Below are 19,592 nucleotides of genomic sequence, written 5' to 3' on the forward strand. Positions count from 1 at the left end.
TTTTTATTTTTATTTTTGGAGACAAATCTCACTCTGTCGCCCAGGCTGGAATGCAGTGGGACGATCTCGGCTCACTGCATCCTCTGCCTCCCAGGTTCAAGCGATTCTTCTGCCTCAGACTCCTGAGTAGCTGGGTTTACAGGAGCACACCACCACGCCCGGCTAATTTTTGTATTTTTAGTAGAGACGGGGTTTCACCATGTTGGCCAGGCTTGTTTCGAACTCCTGAACTGAAGTGATCTGCCTGGCTTGGCCTCCCAAAGTGCTAGGGTTACAGGTGCAGTTTTTAAAGTTTTTGTAGAGGTGGGGTCTTGCTGTGTTGCCCAGGCTGGTCTTAGACTCCTGACCTCATGTGATCTTCCTCAGCCTCCCAAAGTGCTGTGATTACAGGTGTGAGCCTTTGTGCCCAGCCTAATTTTTAAATTAAAAAATGGAATGATAGAATGCACATTACTTTGCATCTTTTCCCCCTTAAAAATACATTCTTAGTATACCTAAAGAAGTAAATCTACCTCATTATTTTGAAAAGTGGCCTAATAGTCTACAGAATGGGTGTACTATGATTTATTCAATTTGTTTAATGTATCAATGGGCATTCTGGCTGGTTCCAGATTTTTGCTATTGAACAGTCTCATGCATACATCTTCATGATGTGGTGCACTTAAAATCGTCACGAGACAGATTCAATATCCTAAGGTGTAACAATCACCCAGATCATGGTACTTTTATCCTTATTTTTATTAAACTTTTTTCTTTTTTTTTTTTTTTCTTTTTTTTTTGAGACGGAGTCTTGCTCTGTCGCCGGGGCTGGAGTGCAGTGGCCGGATCTCAGCTCACTGCAAGCTCCGCCTCCCGGGTTTACGCCATTCTCCTGGCTCAGCCTCCGGAGTAGCTGGGACTACAGGCGCCCGCCACCTCGCCCGGCTAGTTTTTTGTATTTTTTTGAAAGTTTTTAGTTTATTAATCTGCTCGTGAAAAATCCAAAATGGACACAGGTAGCCTTTACTGCAGCACCTTTACTCCTTCGGCTTTTTGCCAGCACCAACATTGGCCTTTGCAGTCCCCCTGACTTTCTTCATTCTGTTCTTGCGTTCCTTTCATTGCTTTCTTGAGGTCTTTTTCTTCTCATACAGGCCATGTCTTGCAAGTCTATGTTTGGGTTCATTTTTCTTTGCATAATCCAGGGAGTCATAAATCATGCCAAAGCCAGTTGTCTTGCCACCACCAAAATGAGTTCTGAATCCAAATACGAAGATGATATCCGGTGTGGTCTTGTACATTTTGGCTAGTTTTTCCCGAATTTCTGTCTTAGGCACTGTTGCCTTCCCAGGGTGAAGAACATCAATGACCATTTGTTTCCTCTGAAGTAGTCGGTTGGTCATGAACTTTCTAGTGCGGATAGTTACAGTGTCGTTCATGATGGCGGCCTATCTTCAGACAGTCAGGGAGGAAAAGAGCGTTTTTTGTATTTTTAGTAGAGACGGGGTTTCACCGTGTTAGCCAGGATGGTCTCGATCTCCTGACCTCGTGATCCGCCCATCTCGGCCTCCCAAAGTGCTGGGATAACAGGCTTGAGCCACCGCGCCCGGCCTAAACTTTTTTTCTATTAACCTTGGATAGCTGCTTATGTTTTCTTTTTTAAATTTTTTCTATTAACCTTGACATGGTGCTTTTACTTCCTAAAGTGGAATTCCTGTGTGAAAGCCTATGAGCTTTTATATCTTACTCATTGCAGCTGCATTACTGTGAGAGCTGTCCCTCTAGAGACACTGGGCTGCAATGGGATTGTCAGGGACAGCTTAAGCTCCACATCACTTGAGTCTAACTAAACCTGGAGTGGTAGAGCGTGTCCGTGAGGATCCCAGGGCCTGGAGAGCAATTTAGGGTAATATTCAGAAAGCAGCGCTCAGGAGAAGCACTGGGACGCTGTTTAGGTAAAATCACCCCAGAAGACCCTGGTTCCCGGAGTACTTTGAGGTCTAGAAGAACTGGGCTGGAAGCAGGTCCTGCTATTAATTGGCTGTGATCTTGGGCAAGTTATTTAACTTCTCCAGGTCACAGTTTGCTCTTTGGAAAACGGAGATAAGTTACACCTGCTTTCAGAGCGGACATCCTTACTTTACATCAGAATCACCCGGGTGCCATTCCTAGCGTTTCGGCTTCAGTAGGTGGGAATCAATTATTTGTATTTCTAATAGGTAATCAGTTGATAATGATGCAGCCGGACCGGTACACTCGAAAAACTACTGTTCCAGTGTATTTCAAGATGTTCCAAGAGTCTTAAACACTTGGCGCAGTTCCGAGCGCAAGGCACACGAACGGTGCTATTAGCGTTTCTAACCCCGCAGAGAACTCCTCGCACCCCGGTCCTCAGAAGACCCGCCCCGAACAGCGGAGGCCCGGGCAGTAGCGTCCAGACCCAATTGCCCGCGCAAGGGGGCGTGACAGCATTGGTGGGCGGGGCCGCCTGTAAGAGAACGCGGCTAAAGGTGGGGCCAAGGGTGCGGTTTGCTGCGCCTGCGTGAGGAAAAAGAGGGGGGGCGTGGCTCCAGGCCGGAAGAGGGAGTCTGTAGGGGCGGGCCGGCTGGTGTCCCCTTTCCGGCCTGTCCCCATGGAGGCGCTGGGGAAGCTGAAGCAGTTCGATGCCTACCCCAAGACTTTGGAGGACTTCCGGGTCAAGACCTGCGGGGGCGCCACGGGTAGGCCGCGGCGAGGCCAGGGTCGCGGGGAGGGGGGCGTCCTAGAGCTTGACCCGGGCTCCTGGACTCTGACTGGCCTGCGGGTGTCTAAGGGAGCGGATTCGAGGCCATTCTGACCCTCGCCCCTTGTTCTGCAGTGACCATTGTCAGTGGCCTTCTCATGCTGCTACTGTTCCTGTCCGAGCTGCAGTATTACCTCACCACGGAGGTAAGGGGCGGGGCTTAGTGCGTGGGCGGGGCTTGGCTTTCTAGGAGTAGGACCTTTAGGGGTGGGAGTGGGGAAGGAGAGATTTGGGGCCAAGTCTTACTGAGGCAGCGCTACCCCAGGTGCATCCTGAGCTCTACGTGGACAAGTCGCGGGGAGATAAACTGAAGATCAACATTGATGTACTTTTTCCGCACATGCCTTGTGCCTGTGAGTACCTCACCATGGGTGGAAGTGGAGAGACCCAGGGTTCTCATGTGGGCTGCCAGATTCACACCTCCACACTTAGGACCCTTAGGTTCTGGACTGGACGCCAGGACAACCTCCTTCTCCTAATCCCGTTCTGCCCCAGGACAGGCACAGTATCCCCTTCCCCTCCAAAACCCACATCCCCTTGTCCCTAGGGTCCCAGTACCTTAGCCTGACTTTCCTGCTTCCAGATCTGAGTATTGATGCCATGGATGTGGCTGGGGAACAGCAACTGGATGTGGAACACAACCTGTTCAAGCAGCGACTAGACAAAGATGGCATCCCCGTGAGCTCAGAGGCTGAGCGGCATGGTAACTAGGGGAGAGGGCTGGGTCTCAGATCCCAAAGCTGGACGTGCCCAAGCCTACGTGCTGGCAAGTGGACTGTGTCAGGCATAGTGATATATTAAACAACTAAGACCTAGAGAAGTCAAATGACTTGCCTAGGGTCCCGCAGCTAGTAAGAGTTGTCGAATGAGCTAAAATCCTCTATACGTATTGAGTCAGGTAATGTACCTGGCTGCTATTCTCAGAGGTCCTCAATACCTGCACATGGTAGTTTGAATACGAGAGGTTTGAAGATAGGTCTTATGTGCTCTTGCCTTGATAGAACTGTCTAGATGGACCCAGGCTTCTCTTGAGTGTTTGCTTTCCCAGCCCATCGGCTGAATTCAGCCCTTAATGCTCTTCCCCTTTGGAATGCAGGTGGTTTAAGATTCGAATTTAGGTTCTCAAGTGACATTGCCTGGGTTCACATCTAACTTTGTCTCCTGCAGTCTGTGAGCTTCAGCTAGAAAGTGGTGATAAAACAGTAGTACCAACCACATGGAATTGTAAGATCAAATGAAGGAATATGTGTAAAATGCCTGGTACAGAGTGGGGACCCACTTTTACCTTCCTTTCCTGCCTCCGTTAACTCAGTTTCCCACCACAGCAAAACCGTCCTCAAAGCTGGGATTTCTAACACCTTAGAGATTACTCTGGTGGGGAGTTTTATCATTTGTTGTTTCAGCAGATAAATGCAGGACACCAGTGGAACCAACATAATTTGCTATAGGATTGGTTGTGGAGTGTAAGAGAGCAAAGTCATGGCTGTTGATTCCAACGCTTTCAGCCTGAGCAAATGAATGACTTGAGATGGAGATGACTGGAGGAGAAGGTTTTTTTGGTGGGAGGGGGGAGTGGCTATTAGATATCCACTACTATGTAACAAAGTACTCCAAAAGTTAGTAGTTTGATACAATAAAAATTTGTTTTTTTCAGTTTCCCTGGGTCAGGAATTTAGGAGTGGCTTGTTTGGGTGATTTGGGTTTAGGGTATCTCCTGAGGTTGCAGTCATCTAAGGATTGATGGGGAACTGCAGGATCTACTTTATCTATCTCGAGACAGAGTCTTACTCTGTCACCCAGGCTGGAGTGCAGTGGCATGATCTTGGCTCACTGCAACTTCCGCCTCCCAGGTTCCAGTGATTCTCCTGCCTCAGCCTCCCGAGTATTTGGGATAACAGGCGTGTGCCACCACGGCCAGCTAATTTTTTGTATTTTCAGTAGAGACGGGGTTGCACCTTGTTAGGCAGGATGGTCTTGATCTCTTGACCTCGTGATCTGCCCGCCTCGGCTTCCCAAAGTGTTGGGATTACAGGCGTGAGCCACCGCGCCTGGCCTACTTATTTGTTGTTTAAATTTATTTTTTTTCTGTCAAGTTGTTCTTTATTTCAGAGAGAGGGTGGGGCAGGGGGCTCAGTCTTTCTTGGCAGCAGCTTTCCTCATGACGGCCGGGACGTTGCTCAGCTCCTCCTCCCTCCTCTTGGCGTGCATGTGTGCCCTACTTTTTTCTTGATGAACTTGAGGGCCCATTTGTCGTTGGAGACCTTCAGTAACTCCGTGGCGTGCCACTCATACGGGGCAAAACCACACACCTCTTGGATCATGTCCCACATGAGTTTGGTGTGTTTGGTCAGGTGCCCACGGCGGCGGCTGTGCCTGGGCTTGCTCATATTCTTGGTCATCTTGTGGCCCTTGTCGAGGCACACAGCCATAGCGGGTAGCACAGAGCCATGGCTGCTGCTCTCCAATGACAGCTGTGGCAGAAGGGCGGTGGTGTGCAGGGATCTACTTTTTTTTTTTTTTTTTTTTTTTTTTTTTTGAGAGTCTCACTCTGTCACCCAGGCTGGCGTGCAATGGTGCAATCTCAGCTCACTGCAACTTCTGCCTCCCGGCTTCAGGTGATTCTCCTGCCTCAGCCTCCCGAGTAGCTGCAATTACAGGCACCAGCCAACACACTCAGCCAATTTTTGTATTTTTAGTAGAAACAGGGTTTCACCATGGTGGCCAGGCTGGTCTCGAACTCCTGACCTCAGGTGATCCCCCCGCCTTGGCCTCCCAGAGTGCTGGGATTACAGGCGTGAGCCACCATGCCCAGCCGGGGATCTACTTTTAAAGGGCTCACTCATAGGGTTGTTGGCCAGATGCCTCAGTGCCTCAGCATGTGGACCTCTCAGTAGGGCTGCTTGTGTGTCCTTACATCATGGCAACTGGCTTCCCCCACTTAGATCTTGTAAGTGAGCTGAGAGAGAACAAAGTAGAAACCATAACCTTTGGCCAGGCATGGTGGCTCACTCCTTGTAGTCCCAACACTTTTGGAGGCTGAGGCAGTTGGATCACCTGAAGTCAGGAGTTCGAGACCAGTCTGGCCAACATGGTAAAATCCCATCTCTACTAAAAATACAAAAAAAAAAAAAAAGAATTAGCCGGGCATGGTGGCAGGCAACTGTAATTCCAGCTACTCGGGAGGCTGAGGCAGGAGAATCACTTGAACCCGAGAGGTGGAGGTTGCAATGAGCCGAGATTGCGCCACTGCACTCAAGCCTGGGCAACAAGAGTGAAACTCCATCTCAACAACAACAAAAAAACTATAACCTTTTTTATGACCTAACCTCAGAAGTTGTACACCATCATTTCTGCAATAAACTAGTGGTTACACAGGTCAGCCTGTTGCGGGAGAGGACTACATAAGGGTGTGAATACTAGGAAGTGGGGATCATTGAAGTCATCTTGGAAACTAGCTTCCACAGAGTAAGGTCAGGATTTGGGGGAAAGAGGAATCTTAGGTTTGGGTAAATTTGGGGTTCCTATTTTATACTCTGGTGATATTAAGAGGCAATTAGATGTACCAGTCTAGAATTCAGAGGAGTTATCAGTAGGTAGAGGGTAGTTTAAACAATTGGACTAAGTGAGGAAACTAGGGAGTAAATGTAGGTAGAGGAGAGGTCTAGGGCCTGTACCCTGGGCATCTCCAATATTTAAAAGTCAGGACAGGAAGGAAGATTGAGACAGATTAGCCATTGACATAGAAGAACCAAGAGGTGTCCCAAAAGCCAAGTGGAGAGAGTTTCAAGAAGAGACAGTGAGCAGTTGTATCAGAAGCTACTGATAGTCCAGTAAAATGAAGAGTGAGAATTGACCATTGAAATTGACAACAAAGAGATTCCTGGAGACTTTGAAAGGAACAATTTTGATACTGTTGAGGATGAGAATCGGATCAAAGAGCAATAAAGGAAGTGGAGACATTACCTATAGATGACTTTTGGAGTTTCACTGTAAGGGAGAGCAGAGAAATGGGGCGGGGTCTAAAGGAGAAAGTGGTGAGATGGTGGGTTTGGTAGTGAGAGCAGGTGAAGTTCTGTTGCTTCTCTTTTCGTAGTGGAAATTGAAAGCAAGGTCATTAGCTAAGTGAAGAAAGAGGAAGGTTTTGGGAGCCTAAGGAGAGAGGATAAGGTCTAAGTCACCTTAGAGAATGGGAGAGTGAACTGATTAGAGAAATGAAGTGGAATTGCCAGGCAGCCCTAAGGGAGTTTCAGGCAAGAAGTAGGTACAGAGAGTTGAATGGAACCAGGGTTTGGGTTTTGCTGGGTTTGTAAAATGAAAGATGAGAGGAACAGGGAGTTGTGGTTATGTGCAAGAGAATAATTACAGTGGACCATGGGATTTAAGGAGGGAAGTGAGGACATGATAGTGTCAGTAGTGTCAAAGAATTGGTGGATTTCAGGTACTAAATAATGAACTGGGAAAATAAGGGTAAGTAGTTGAAGACTCAGACACTTGAAGTTGAATTTGGGAAGGTTTGCAGTTATTGGCAATGACAGGATCTAGGTATGATTATGGAAATGGGTAGCCAAGGTGAGATGGCAAAATCAAGATTATCATGAGTTGCGAGGTCAGTATTGAAATCACCAGTTATGATGGGGTGACTAGAGTGAGGCAAGGAGCCGGTGCAGAGGGAGAGGTCTGAGGAGAAGCATCATGGCAAGGAGGTTAGTGGCCTACACGTTGGAATTAGCTGAAATCCGTTTCCTCGGTTGCATTGGGCAAAGTCACTTCTCATCAGTGAGCCTCAGCATCTTCTCAATAAAACAGGGATAATTACCCCCACCCTCAAAGAGTCATTGTGGGGATGAAATGAGACGATGGTTGTGAAGTACAGTGATCTGTACCCAGCTAATGTTCAGTATTTACTGTTAACTGTTTTCTTACTGTTTCTTTTATTAAAAGAATTGATATGTATGTAGAAGTACTTAATGCCTGACCCGTAGCATGTACTACATGAATATTAGTTATTATTATAACTTTTATTTATCCCTAGGCCGCTGGCCAAAGGGCTTGTGCAGGGACTGGGGCCACCAATTTCACTGTGTCTGGCCCCAGCTGATGCCTCTGCTTCTCCCCTCCCCTTAGAGCTTGGGAAAGTCGAGGTGACGGTGTTTGACCCTGACTCCCTGGACCCTGATCGCTGTGAGAGCTGCTATGGTGCTGAGGCAGAAGATATCAAGTGAGCCAGGGGGAGTGGGAGCAGGGTTTCCATCCGGTGCCATGTGTCAGTCAGCCTTAGCCTCAGTCAGACTGGCAGTTGGGGAGGTCAGACCAAGAATCTAGAGTGGGCGGGTATGTGCCTCTGTCATTGATCCTGGTGCAAGTGACTGAGGCTTTGTGACCAGGCCCCACCTGGGAGCTGCAGACCTAGAGATGAAGCTGAAGTGGTCTCTGCTCTTCTGCCTAGAGAAACGGTTCAAAGGTGGTCTCTAGAGTCCGGCTGCCTGGGTTCTTCCCGTTTCATTGGGCCAAGCCATGTAACCTCTCTATGTGAAGAGGGATGATGATAACATCTTCTCGTAAGAGTCACCTATGGATTAGCTGTATACTGTATGTAAATCACTGAGGTGGAAGGTCCGGCCCAGATTATCAGACCCTCGGTATCTGATAACTACTGCTGTGTTTCCCAGGCCCTGACTTCCACAAGACTGATTCGGCAGGTCTGGAGCGGGGCCTGGGAATATGCACTTCCATCTTTTTTTGTTGTGGAAAAATATGTGACACAAAATTTACCATTTTAACCATTTTTAAGTGTGCAACTCAGTGGCATTAGGTATCTTCACAGTGTCATGCAGTCACCACTGTCTGTCCTAAAACTTGTCATCACCCCAAACAATGGGAATATGTATTTTTCACAGTCCGAGTCTGGGCACAATGGCTCACACCGGTAATCCCTAGCACTTTGGGAGGCCGAGGGAGGTAAATCACTTGAGCTCAGGAGTTTGAGACCAGCCTGGGCAACACAGCAAGACCCTATCTCTACAGAAAATTTTAAAAATTAAAAAAAGAAAACAGTCCTTCTGCCACGAGGAAACACATTTGGAGAACATTTGGTGGTCAGGGATGAGTCTAGCAGAGCCTTCATTAGCAGGCAGAGCTGCTCGGGCTCTATTTCCCCAGATGCCAGCACTGGACTTGTGCCTCTTTGACACTCTCACTGTCACTCCCTGCCCTACAGGTGCTGTAACACCTGTGAAGATGTACGGGAGGCATATCGCCGTCGAGGCTGGGCCTTCAAGAACCCAGATACTATTGAGCAGTGCCGGCGAGAGGGCTTTAGCCAGAAGATGCAGGAGCAGAAGAATGAAGGCTGCCAGGTGTACGGCTTCTTGGAGGTCAATAAGGTATCAGGAGGGATCAAGGCAAGATAGGGCCAGCTGGGCTGGGCAAGCTCCGCTGGGAACCGAAGGCCCACTCAGGCCGAGTAGGCAAAAGGAGGACACAGCCAGAGAATGAGAGAGAATGTTCCTTACAGGTGGCCGGAAACTTCCACTTTGCCCCTGGGAAGAGCTTCCAGCAGTCCCATGTGCACGGTGAGTGATCTGCACCTGCTGGGGAGACTTAGATGCTGGCCACCTTCTTGGTGAGTTTGAGTGGTCCTCTCCTGCCTGCTGCTCATTTGTCTTTGGCAACCATTTGGCCAGAGCAGGCCTTCATCTCGGCAGCAGTTTGACACAGTGGCTAAGAGCACAGGCTGAGGAGCCAGACTGCCTGCATTCAGATACCAGTTTCAGACCTTACTGGCTTGTGTGACTTTGAGAAGGTTTCTTCATCTTTTTGACTCCTGTTTTCTACTTTATAAAATGGTGATGAGGGCACTTATCTCACAGGGTGTCTGTGCAGGTTAAAGATGATAGCATGGAGCCTGGCTTGTGGTAGGTGGTTGTTGAAATGGTAGCCCCCAGTGTCCGATGATGACCCGTGCATGAGGCTTTGGGAGAAGCAGAGCTAGATTGGAGCACAGGTTCTGCCACTCCTGAGCTATGTCATATTTGGGAAATACTGAGCCCTATTCAGTTGCTGCTTCTGCAAAATGGGGATGATGATAATAGTACCTACTCATAGGGCTGTTGGGGTGAACAAATGAGGTTTATTCGCATTCATTTGTTCATTCAGGCATTCACAAAATATTTAGTAATCACCTACTAGTCTAGTTGCTAAGGGTATAGTAGTGAACAAAGTCTGTGCCCTCAGAACATTCTAGTAAAGAAATAGACAAGCCGGGCGCGGTGGCTCACGCCTGTAATCCCAGCACTTTGGGAGGCCGAGGCGGGCGGATCACAAGGTCAGGAGATCGAGACCATCCTGGCTAACACAGTGAAACCCCGTCTCCACTAAAATTACAAAAAAAATTAGCCGGGTGTGATGGTGGGCGCGTGTAGTCCCAGCTACTCAGGAGGCTGAGGCAGGAGAATGGCGTGAACCCGGGAGGTGGAGCTTGCAGTGAGCCGAGATCGGGCCACTGCACTTCAGTCTGGGCGACAGAGACTCCGTCTCGAGGAAAAAAAAAAAAAAAGGAATAGACAATAAGTATATAACATATAAATAGTCCCCAATTAACAATGATTCATCTTGTAATTTTTTACTTTATGATGGGCATTACATGCATTTTTCATTTAACGATATTTTCTTTTTCTTATTTTTTTTTTTTTTTTGAGTCTCTGTTGCCCAGGCTGGAGTGCAGTGGCACGATCTTGACTCACTGCAGCCTCCATCTCCCGGGTTCAAGTGATTCTCCTGCCTCAGCCTCCTGAGTAGCTGGGTCTACAGGTGCGTGCCACCACGCCCAGCTAACTTTTGTATTTTTAATAGAGATGGGGTTTCATTATGTTGGCCAGGCTGGTCTTGAACTCCTGACCTCAAGTGATCCACCCATCTTGGCCTCCCAAAGTGCTGGGATTACAGGCATGAGCCACCGCACCTGGCCAACTTACAATGAGTTTATTGGGACCTAACCCCAGTGTAGGTCAGGGAGCATCTGTATGTGGTATTATCGGATGCTGTTAAGTCATATGGACCAAAACAAGGCAGGATAAAGATGGTAGTGGGGAGGGGCTAGGGTAGGGCAGTGAGGGATTAAATATGGAGGTCAGGGAAAGACTCCTTGATGAGGTAATATTTGAGCAAAGACCTGAAGACAGTGAGGGAGCCAGCCATGTGGATGTCTGGGGAGGAAGTGTTACAAGCAGAGAGAACAGTAAATGCAAATTCCTAAGGCTAGAATGTGCTTGGCAAGTTCAAGATATAGTAAGAAGGTTGGGGTGGCTGGAGCAGAGAAACATGCTTAGAAATGAAGTGAGAGAGGCCGGGTGCAGTCACCCACACCTGTAATCCCAGCAATTTGGGAGGCTGAGGCGGGTGGATCGCCTGAGGTCAGGAGTACAAGACCAGTCTGGCCAACATGGTGAAACTCTGTCTCTACTAAAAATACAAAAATTAGCTGGGTGTGGTGGCACACATCTATAAATCCAGCTGCTCGGGAGGCTGAGGCATGAGAATTTCTTGAACCTGGGAGGTGGAAGTTACAGTGAGCTGAGATCGCGCCATTACACTCCAGCCTGGGTAACAGAGCAAGACTCCGTCTCAAAAAAAAAAGTGAGAGAGGTCACAGGACCATATCATGCAGGGCTTGCAGGGGCATTGTAGGGACTCGAGCCTTTACTCTGCATGAGATGGGAAGCCATTGTAGGGCTTTGAAGAAGGTGAGGGATGATCCAACTTAAAAGGTAAGCGGCTCTCCAGCTGCTCTGTGGACAAGACTGGACAGGGGAAAGGACGGAAGCAGAGAGGCCCTTTAGGAGGCTCTTGCAGTGATCAATCCAGGCAAAAGATGGTGGGGCTCAGCCCAGAGTGGCAGTGGAAGTGGTGGGAAGTGACTGGCCTCTGGATGTATTTTGAAGGTAGAGCTGAGAAGAGTTCCTGATGGGCATTAGGGACAAAGGAAAAAGGAGTCAGGGATACCTCCAAAGTTTTGTACCTGAGTAGTAAGGAGGATGGAGTTGCCTGTAATCCTAGCACTTTGGGGAGGCCAAGGCAGGTGGATTGCCTGAGCTCAGGAGTTAGAGACCAGCCTGACCAACATGGTGAAACCCTGTCTCTACTAAAAATACAAAAAATCAGCCGGGTGTGGTGGTGTGCACCTGTAGTCCCAGCTACTCAGGAGGCTGAGGTAAGAGAATTGCTTGAACCCGGGAGGCGGATGTTGCAGTAAGCTGAGATCATGCCATTTCACTCCAGCTTGGGTGACAGAGCAAGATTCCATCTCCATTAAAAAAAAAAGAAAAGAAAAGGATGGAGTTGCCATTTAACAAGATGAGGAAGACTCAGGGCAGGTTTAGATGTTCAGAAATGGGATCTTACAGCTGGTATTCGGCTTTTGATGTGTTCAGACCACTAGCGTCTAGGTGTCCTTCTAGACACACAAGGTGTCAAGTAAGTAGTTTTCCATTCAAGCCTGGAGTTCAGGGAGAGGACTTGCCTGGAGATGTAATGTTGGCATCATCCAGCCATGGGACTGGATGAAATCACCCTGGAGGGGAGGGTAGATGGAAAAGAGGGGAGCTCAAAGGGCTGGGTGCCAGGCCTCCCACATTAGAGGCCAAAGGTGTCAGGGGGAACTGTCAGGGGAGACCAGTAAGAAACCTTGGTGGAGGAGGAGTGTAAGCCAGGCGGGGTGTGGCAGGATGCCACACTCTGACAGGTGTTTCAGATACCGCATCAGATGCTTCTGGATGTCTAGCAGGAATTGGCCATGGATATACAATGCAACAGTCATTTATTATAGCCTTGCCTGAGTCATTTGAAGGGTGTGATAGGACCACCTTCGAGTGGGTCCAGGAGGGAGTGGGAGAGGAGTTGGAGCCAGTGAGTACTGACAGTTCTATAGTGGAATCTGCCTAGGGGAGGAGAGAGCATGAACTGAAGCTGGAGGGAACTGTGGAGTCGAGGGAGGCTTTTCTAAGGACAGTGACGTAGCAGAATGTTAATATGCTGTTGGAAATTATCGACTAAAGAGACCATAAGTGATGCTCTAGAGACGAGACAAACAATGACCAGAGTGAAGTCCTGGAGAAAAAAGACAGAATCTGGTGCCTTACACATGTGGAAAGGCAGGCTCTGTAGGTACAGGTAGGGTGGTAGCTGGGGTGGCAGAAGTACATGGAGAGTCTCTTCTGAGTCTTCTCTGTGCTGCAGGAAGGAAGGTCCTCAGTTGAGAATGAGAAGAGAGGGAAGGAGGAGGTGTTGGAGATTTGAAAGAAAAGGTGTGACTGGTCATTTGGGGGTGGGAGATGCGTGGATTGGGGAGACTGAGGAGGATTGACGCAGCACTAGGGTCTCCCTGGAGTCTACAGCTGTGAATGGAAAGAGAGCGGTCAGCGTGGTCATCTGTGTGGGAATGGACTCAGTAGACAGAACGTTGGAATCGCCTTGGGTTTGGTGTTGCCAGGTGCCTGCAAAGGTGAAGGAGTCAAATATGTAAAGAAGTCATCCTGATTCTGGACCACAGCCTATAAGTTAGGAAAGGAGGAAAGACAGGATGTGGGAAAGCCAGTGAGGGGGCAGGAAGAACAAGGGACTGCAAGTCCTGAGTGTGGTGTCAACAAGTTATCAGAATTGGTGGACTGGAGGAAATTAGAAAGCTAGTGGAACGTGAGTTGCTTGAAAGTGAAGTCACAGAAGGGGCTTTGTTAATGACAAAGCTTAGGGAATGGCCCACAGATCAAGGGGCTCAGGTAGGCAGAGCACAAGATCAGGAAGGAAAGGACGTCCAGGAACTGGGAGGCCAGGGTACTGGAAGGATCATCTACGTGGATATGGAAATCACTAGAAACTGACAGAGGTAGTACAGGAGAGAGTGGCAGGCAGTTGCCCAAGCTGTTGAGAAATGGCGTGGGAGAACAGTCCTGGAGGCTCCATGTAGCTATCGAGGTTGCTGAAACAAGCAGGGCTGCTTTGTCATGAGCTTCAAAGCTCGGGATTTGTTTTGAGACTGGAATGCCGTGGTGTGATCTTGGCTGACTGTAGCCTTGACCTCCTAGACTGAAGATATCCTCCCACCTCAGCCTCCCAAGGAGCTGAGACCACAGGCACATGCCACCATGCTTGGCTAAATTTTTTTTTTTTTTTTTCTCCACAGAGACAAGGTCTTGCCATGTTGCCCAGGCTCCTGGGCTCAAGTGATCTTCCTGCTTGACCTCCCAAAGTGTTGGGATTAGAGGTGTGAGCCATTTTGCATTTTTAAGGCAGATAAAGGGAAAGTGATCTGGAAGTGGCAGTAAGGAGGAAGAAAGGCTTCTCTTTAGGCCAGGGAGGAGGTTGTGTATGGAGAGAAGATAGTCGCACGTTGAGGGGATGCCAGGGAGTTAGTGCCTGGAAGGAAGAGCCAGGCTGAAACAAGAAAGTGAAGAGGAACCCAGGGGTTGAAGGCAGGGCTGGGGAAGGCGGGAGTTGGGGTCATAGTAAAGCTTGGACAGAGCCGTGTGGTGACAGAGCCCAGGCTGTGAAGATGGCCTCTCAAAGTGGTTGAGGTGAACAGGAGGAAAGGGGCCCCTGGAGGGTAACTCTGCTGGTCTTCAGGGCAGTCTGGGGGGGGTGGGGGCTGAAGAACCCTGTAGAGCTCTGGAAACCCTCTTCACTTTGGAGGAAGCTGGGAGAAAAGGGTCTTGCTGGGATGATAGGAAGATGATCAGTGTCAAGCTGTTGGTTGGCACAAGGCCTGGCAGGCACTCAGTAGGACACAGAGCCAGAATGGCAGCCTCTTGGCCTGGGACTGTTAGACTTGTGGATCCCAGGGCCAGGGGTGCTCTGTACCTGGAAGGATGTATAAACACAAAGCTACAGTTGCCTAAGGCCAGAGATCTGGCTGAATTGAGGCCTGGGAGTGAGTTTCTAATATCCTTGTTGATTGGGGCTGGAGTGGGTAATAATCTCTTACAGTGTAAAGTTTACAAGTATTTTTCCATCTTAGATCCCACCTGATCCATAGGACAGCCCTTTGCAAAGGAGAACACTGAGGCCCAGAAAGGGCAAGTGATGTGCCCACGGCCATATAGTCAGGAACTTGGCTCTTTGGGCTCTAGGCCTTTCGTCCTTCCTAGGCCACTCTCTTTCCTGCTCCTCTCTGGCCAGATTAGTTCACTCTCAAGGAGGGGCCCAGGAGGAGGCTTGTTAGCTGGGGCCAGACTGTGTTACTGAGGCAGAATGTTCCTGTCTTCCTTCCTGCCACGTATCTTGCTCCATAGTTCTCATTGTGAAGCTCTGAATCTTTCTTCTCTCTCCTCCCTCCCCCATGCTGCAGTACATGCTGTGGAGAGTAAGTGGCTCCCCCCCACCAGGGAGGCCAAGCCCCTACTTCTGGGGCAGCCAGCCCTACCGGGATGCGGGGAGGTTGGATGGGTCTGTGATTGGGTCTTCTCTGACCTGGCTGCTGGGTGACTATAAAAAGGACTGGGATGTATCTTTGAAGTAGGGTTCCTTGCAGCAGGAGGGATTGAGGCTAGAGGGCAGGAGTAACTTGTTCTGGAACAGGTGGTACAGGGTCCCCATGGGATTTTCTCTGGGGACCTTTGAGGGTGGAGGCAGGGAACGCATGGATGGCATTCTTGGGTCCCACCTCACTTTGAGGTTCAGTGATTTGCCATCAGCTCTAGTTAGTGAGAGCCCATAGTCAGTGGGTTTTGTTTTTGGAGATGCAGGCAGGGCCATGCTGGGAGTGAAGGCCTAGAGTTCCCTGTGGATGTCAGGGAGGAACCAGGGTCTGTTCTTATGACTCCTGTGGGCGTGAACTCTCACACAGGCCCAAGGCTTGCCCTTTCTGGCCGTCCTTAAGCAGGACCAGGAGGAGCCAGGCTGGAGGAGGAGTGAGGGGTCAGAGAAGACAGGTGGTTTGCAGTCTAGGGGGAGGAATGAGGCAGCCAATGCTGTTCCTACTAATGACACCTTCTCCCTTCTCTCCTAGTCCATGACTTGCAGAGCTTTGGCCTTGACAACGTACGTACCAGATGGAAACCATGGAGGGCAGGTGGGGGTGGGAGGCTTGGTTGCTGCCTTCATTTCCTTGTAGGAACATCCTGGGATCGGGGAGTGCTTATAGAAAAATACACCATGTTCTGAATGGGGGTCCAGCCTGAGGGTTAAGTGAGAGTGACTTTTGAACTGAGCTCTGAGCAGGCTAGGGGCAAGGTTGGGTTGGATAAGAGCATGCTAGACAGACAGACCTCAGCACAAGGTCAGGTGGGATCGTGGCCCTTCTAAGGAACTGCAGGGCAGGTGTGGATGGGTGAGGCTGGAGAAGTCGGCAGGGACCAGACCACACAAGACTCAGAGGCCACGCTGAGGAGTCACATCTTTCTCCTGAGAACAGTGGAAAGCTGTTGGCCTTCTTTAAGCAGAGTCATGACATCATCAGACTTGCATTTTCTGAAAGATCCTTCCAGTGACTGAGTTTGATACACAGGGGAGCAAGAAGGGAGTGCATCTGGGGGCTCACAGCCTCCAGCCTCAGCCTCCATAGCCTGGACCTCCGGGCAAAACCAGCACCCGCCGCTCTGTGTGTGCCTAACGTATGAGTGAAGCTGGTATTTTAAGAAATCTGAAACCTGGCCAGCCATGGTAGCTCATGCCTATAATCCCAGCACTTTGGGAGTCTGAGGCAGGCGGATCACCTGAGGTCGGGAGTTCGAGACCAGCCTGGCCAACTTGGTGAAACCCCGTCTCTACTAAAAATGCAAAGATTAGCTGGGCATGGCAGCGCACGCCTGTAACAGCTACTTGGGAGGCTGAGGCAAGAGAATTGCTTAAACCCAGGAGGCAGAGGCTGCAGTGAGTCCAGATCACGCCACTGCTCTCCAGCCTGGGCAACAGAGTTAAGACCTTGTCTCCAAAAAAAAAAAAAAAAAAAATCTGGAACCCCAGGAGTTTGCAGGCTGTGGAAGGAAGAGTTTCTAGGTGAGGAGTGGGGGATACCTGTCCCAGGGAGGTTGTCCCCTTAGGGCCATAGCCTCCCCTTTCTCCCACATCTCCACAGACAGACCCAGGTGTCCCTGTCTGCTACTGTCATCAGAGCTTTGGATGAGCTCTGGATGGTGTTGTTTGCAGATCAACATGACCCACTACATCCAGCACCTGTCATTTGGGGAGGACTATCCAGGCATTGTGAACCCCCTGGACCACACCAATGTCACTGCACCCCAAGGTACCAGCCCGGGAGGCAGCCCCCAGCCACAGAAGGCCTGCCAGGCACCCATACCCAGTGCTTTGTTTTCCCCTCAGCCTCCATGATGTTCCAGTACTTTGTGAAGGTGGTGCCCACTGTGTACATGAAGGTGGATGGAGAGGTGAGTCAGGGAGCTCCCTACCCTCTAGAGTCTCCTGCGTGCTGCCCAGCACTGGAGTTCCTGCATTTTATTCTGTCAGCCTGGGGAGTGAAAACTGCCTCGTCCTCACATGGTAGATGGAAGACTGAGGCACAGAGGGTGGGGGATTTGCCCTCCCAGGTAGAGTGCAGGCCTGGGGCTGTCCGATTCAAAGCGTCTGCTCTTTGCGCTGCCCTCACCGCCTCCATCTGTTCCTCTGGTGCTCACCATCTGCCTGCCTCACTGTCCCCTGTGGTCTACCTGGGCTGGGGGTTAGGCAGGGCAAGCCTCTGTGTACCCGCTCACCGAGGCTGCCGTGGCCTGTGGAACAGCATCTCAGCAGAGTGGCAGGATGCAAGGGACTGAGGGCAGAGAAAGTCAGTTCAGCCTTGGTGGTGCGTCTTTGGAGAGTTGCTTCTCAGCCTGGACCCCCGTGAGAACACCCACTAAATGCTGCCAGGATAGGTAAACTGTAAAGAGCTGGCATCTGGAGGGGAAGGCTGAGGCCAAGGCTAGGAGAGGCGGTCTGGCAGGCCAGGCCTTGCAGTGCAGGCCACCAGCACAGTGCCACGTTTTCTCCCCGCACGGTCAAGGCTCAGCAGGAAAGGGGAAGGAGCAGGGGTGGGGCTGATGGTGGCTGGAGCCAGGTCCTAGCCTTAGCCCTAGCCCTGGCTCCCCTCCCACCCCAGGTGCTGAGGACAAATCAGTTCTCTGTGACCAGACATGAGAAGGTCGCCAATGGGCTGTTGGGTGACCAGGGCCTTCCCGGAGTCTTCGTCCTCTATGAGCTCTCGCCGATGATGGTGAAACTGACAGAGAAGCACAGGTGAGGGCAGGGGCAGAGCGGCCTCTGGGGGCCTGAGCCTGAGGGAGGAGTGTGCCTGCTGAGCCCGCCCACTCCCTCCACCAGGTCCTTCACCCACTTCCTGACAGGCGTGTGTGCCATCATTGGGGGCATGTTCACGGGTAAGAGGCCCAGGGTGTCTGTGAGCTGTAGGGTGGGGAGAGTAAAGCCTGGGTGCCCCAGGTTTGGTTGGGGGTGAAGGGGCAGATGCTGGCCTGGCCAGTTAAGTGACAAGGCTCTCAGCGTCAAAAGCCAAGGCCCCCACTGGGCCAGTGCCAGCCCTTGTCTCTCTCCCAGTGGCTGGACTCATCGATTCACTCATCTACCACTCAGCACGAGCCATTCAGAAGAAAATTGATCTAGGGAAGACAACGTAGTCACCCTCAGCGCTTCCTCTGTCTCCTGTCTCTCCCTGGCTTGTGGTTGTCCCCCAGCCTCCGCCACCCTCCACCTCCTCAGTCAGCCCCAGCCCCAGGTTGATAAATCTATTGATTGTGATAGTACTCACTGGTCTCCGTGTGATCCTTGCCATGGCTAGAGCCTCATCCTGGCCACTCATTGAAGGCAATCGTGACTGATGGATCGGGGCCCAGAGCCCTCAGGAGCCCCACATGGGCATCTCCTAGTTGACTGGGGTTTATTCAAACCAGACTCATGTCCAGCCCACAGCCCTGGGTCCCTCCTCCACTGTGGTCCTCAGACCTCTCGGGTTCAGCCCCAGGGCTCACTTGGACCTTTTTAGCGTGAGCTTCCTGGAGCCACCATGGCCCCCAGGCCACTAATTCAGGGCCCTGGGTGCAGATTGGGGCTTGCCACTTCATTGATGGGTAAAGCTGGGGTCGCTCTCCACCACCCTGGGCTCGGTCCACCTGATCCTGTCACACTCACTGATCCCACCCTGTGCCAAACCCCGCCCGTGCTGGCTCTCACTGCGGAGAGGAGTCCCTCCAGGTCCTTTGCAGTCTCCTAGATGGAAGCAAAGCTGAACATCAAGGTGGGAAGGTGGGAAGGTAGCAGTGGCCATTCTGGAGCAGGGCCAGCACCAGACCCCTGGCTTGGGGCCTAATCAGGGTTTCTCATTAGAACTCTGGCTACATGTGGAGAAGCAGGGCCCAGTGACCTCACCATTCTATGGCCCAGGGAGGTAGGGGTACCTAAACAACCAGTCAGTTTATCAGATCATGTCTCGAATGTTGATCTAAGACTGTGGCAGGGGAAAAGCAAGAGAAAAGGGAAAGGAAGCGAAGTCAGGTAGTGATAGCAGAACCTCTGGAGTCAGACCCGAGATCCAGCTCTGATGGAAGCCTCTCACAGGGATGGTGAGGAATGGACAGGTTAATGGAGTCTGGCAGGTCCTTAGCTGTCCTGGAGCAGTGGAAGCCAGAAACAGATGAGGTGAGAGGGACCTGGCCGCCAGCAGGAGCAGGAGCAGGAGCCGTGGTGGAGTTGCTCAGAGGGTGTGATAACTCAGCCGCCGGGGCCCTTTTCTTCCCTGCAGTGGGGATGGGGGCAGCCTTCTATCCCTGTGGATTCTTCAAGTAAGCCCCCAGCACCTGAGGCCACCCAAGAACATCTATTCTCTGCCACCTGGAGG

At 50.7% G+C, this 19,592-nt stretch overlaps 2 protein-coding genes and 1 pseudogene across 2 annotated transcripts; 1 reads left to right on the plus strand and 2 right to left on the minus strand.

The window, feature by feature from the left end:
* Positions 1-937: 937 nt before the first annotated feature.
* On the minus strand, positions 938-1,467 carry LOC117068704 (40S ribosomal protein S24-like). Its single transcript, XM_033186236.1, has one exon. The coding sequence runs from the start codon at positions 1,416-1,418 to the stop codon at positions 1,098-1,100; it is 321 nt and encodes a 106-aa protein (XP_033042127.1). The 5' UTR covers positions 1,419-1,467; the 3' UTR covers positions 938-1,097.
* A 1,065-nt stretch (positions 1,468-2,532) lies between these two features.
* ERGIC3 (ERGIC and golgi 3) lies at positions 2,533-18,501 on the plus strand. Its single transcript, XM_033186239.1, has 13 exons — positions 2,533-2,699; positions 2,837-2,907; positions 3,027-3,114; positions 3,345-3,464; positions 7,886-7,979; positions 8,979-9,144; positions 9,276-9,333; positions 15,759-15,790; positions 16,898-16,994; positions 17,072-17,136; positions 17,844-17,980; positions 18,065-18,120; positions 18,296-18,501. Exons 1-13 carry the CDS (start codon positions 2,612-2,614, stop codon positions 18,373-18,375), a joined length of 1,152 nt encoding a protein of 383 aa, XP_033042130.1. The 5' UTR covers positions 2,533-2,611; the 3' UTR covers positions 18,376-18,501.
* Positions 4,892-5,210, minus strand: LOC117068707 (annotated as a pseudogene).
* Positions 18,502-19,592: the final 1,091 nt, after the last annotated feature.

Source organism: Trachypithecus francoisi, unplaced genomic scaffold, assembly GCF_009764315.1.
Source record: "Trachypithecus francoisi isolate TF-2019V2 unplaced genomic scaffold, Tfra_2.0 Lachesis_group21, whole genome shotgun sequence".
Taxonomy (NCBI): domain Eukaryota; kingdom Metazoa; phylum Chordata; class Mammalia; order Primates; family Cercopithecidae; genus Trachypithecus; species Trachypithecus francoisi.

Coding starts and splice junctions, on each gene's coding strand:
- LOC117068704 (XM_033186236.1), bottom strand. CDS start 1,418: ATGAACGACACTGTAACTATCCGCACTAGAAAGTTCATGACCAACCGA.
- ERGIC3 (XM_033186239.1), top strand. CDS start 2,612: ATGGAGGCGCTGGGGAAGCTGAAGCAGTTCGATGCCTACCCCAAGACT. Junction 3,115..3,344: donor TCCGCACATGCCTTGTGCCT/GTGAGTACCTCA, acceptor TCCTGCTTCCAG/ATCTGAGTATTGATGCCATG. Junction 17,137..17,843: donor ACATGAAGGTGGATGGAGAG/GTGAGTCAGGGA, acceptor CTCCCACCCCAG/GTGCTGAGGACAAATCAGTT.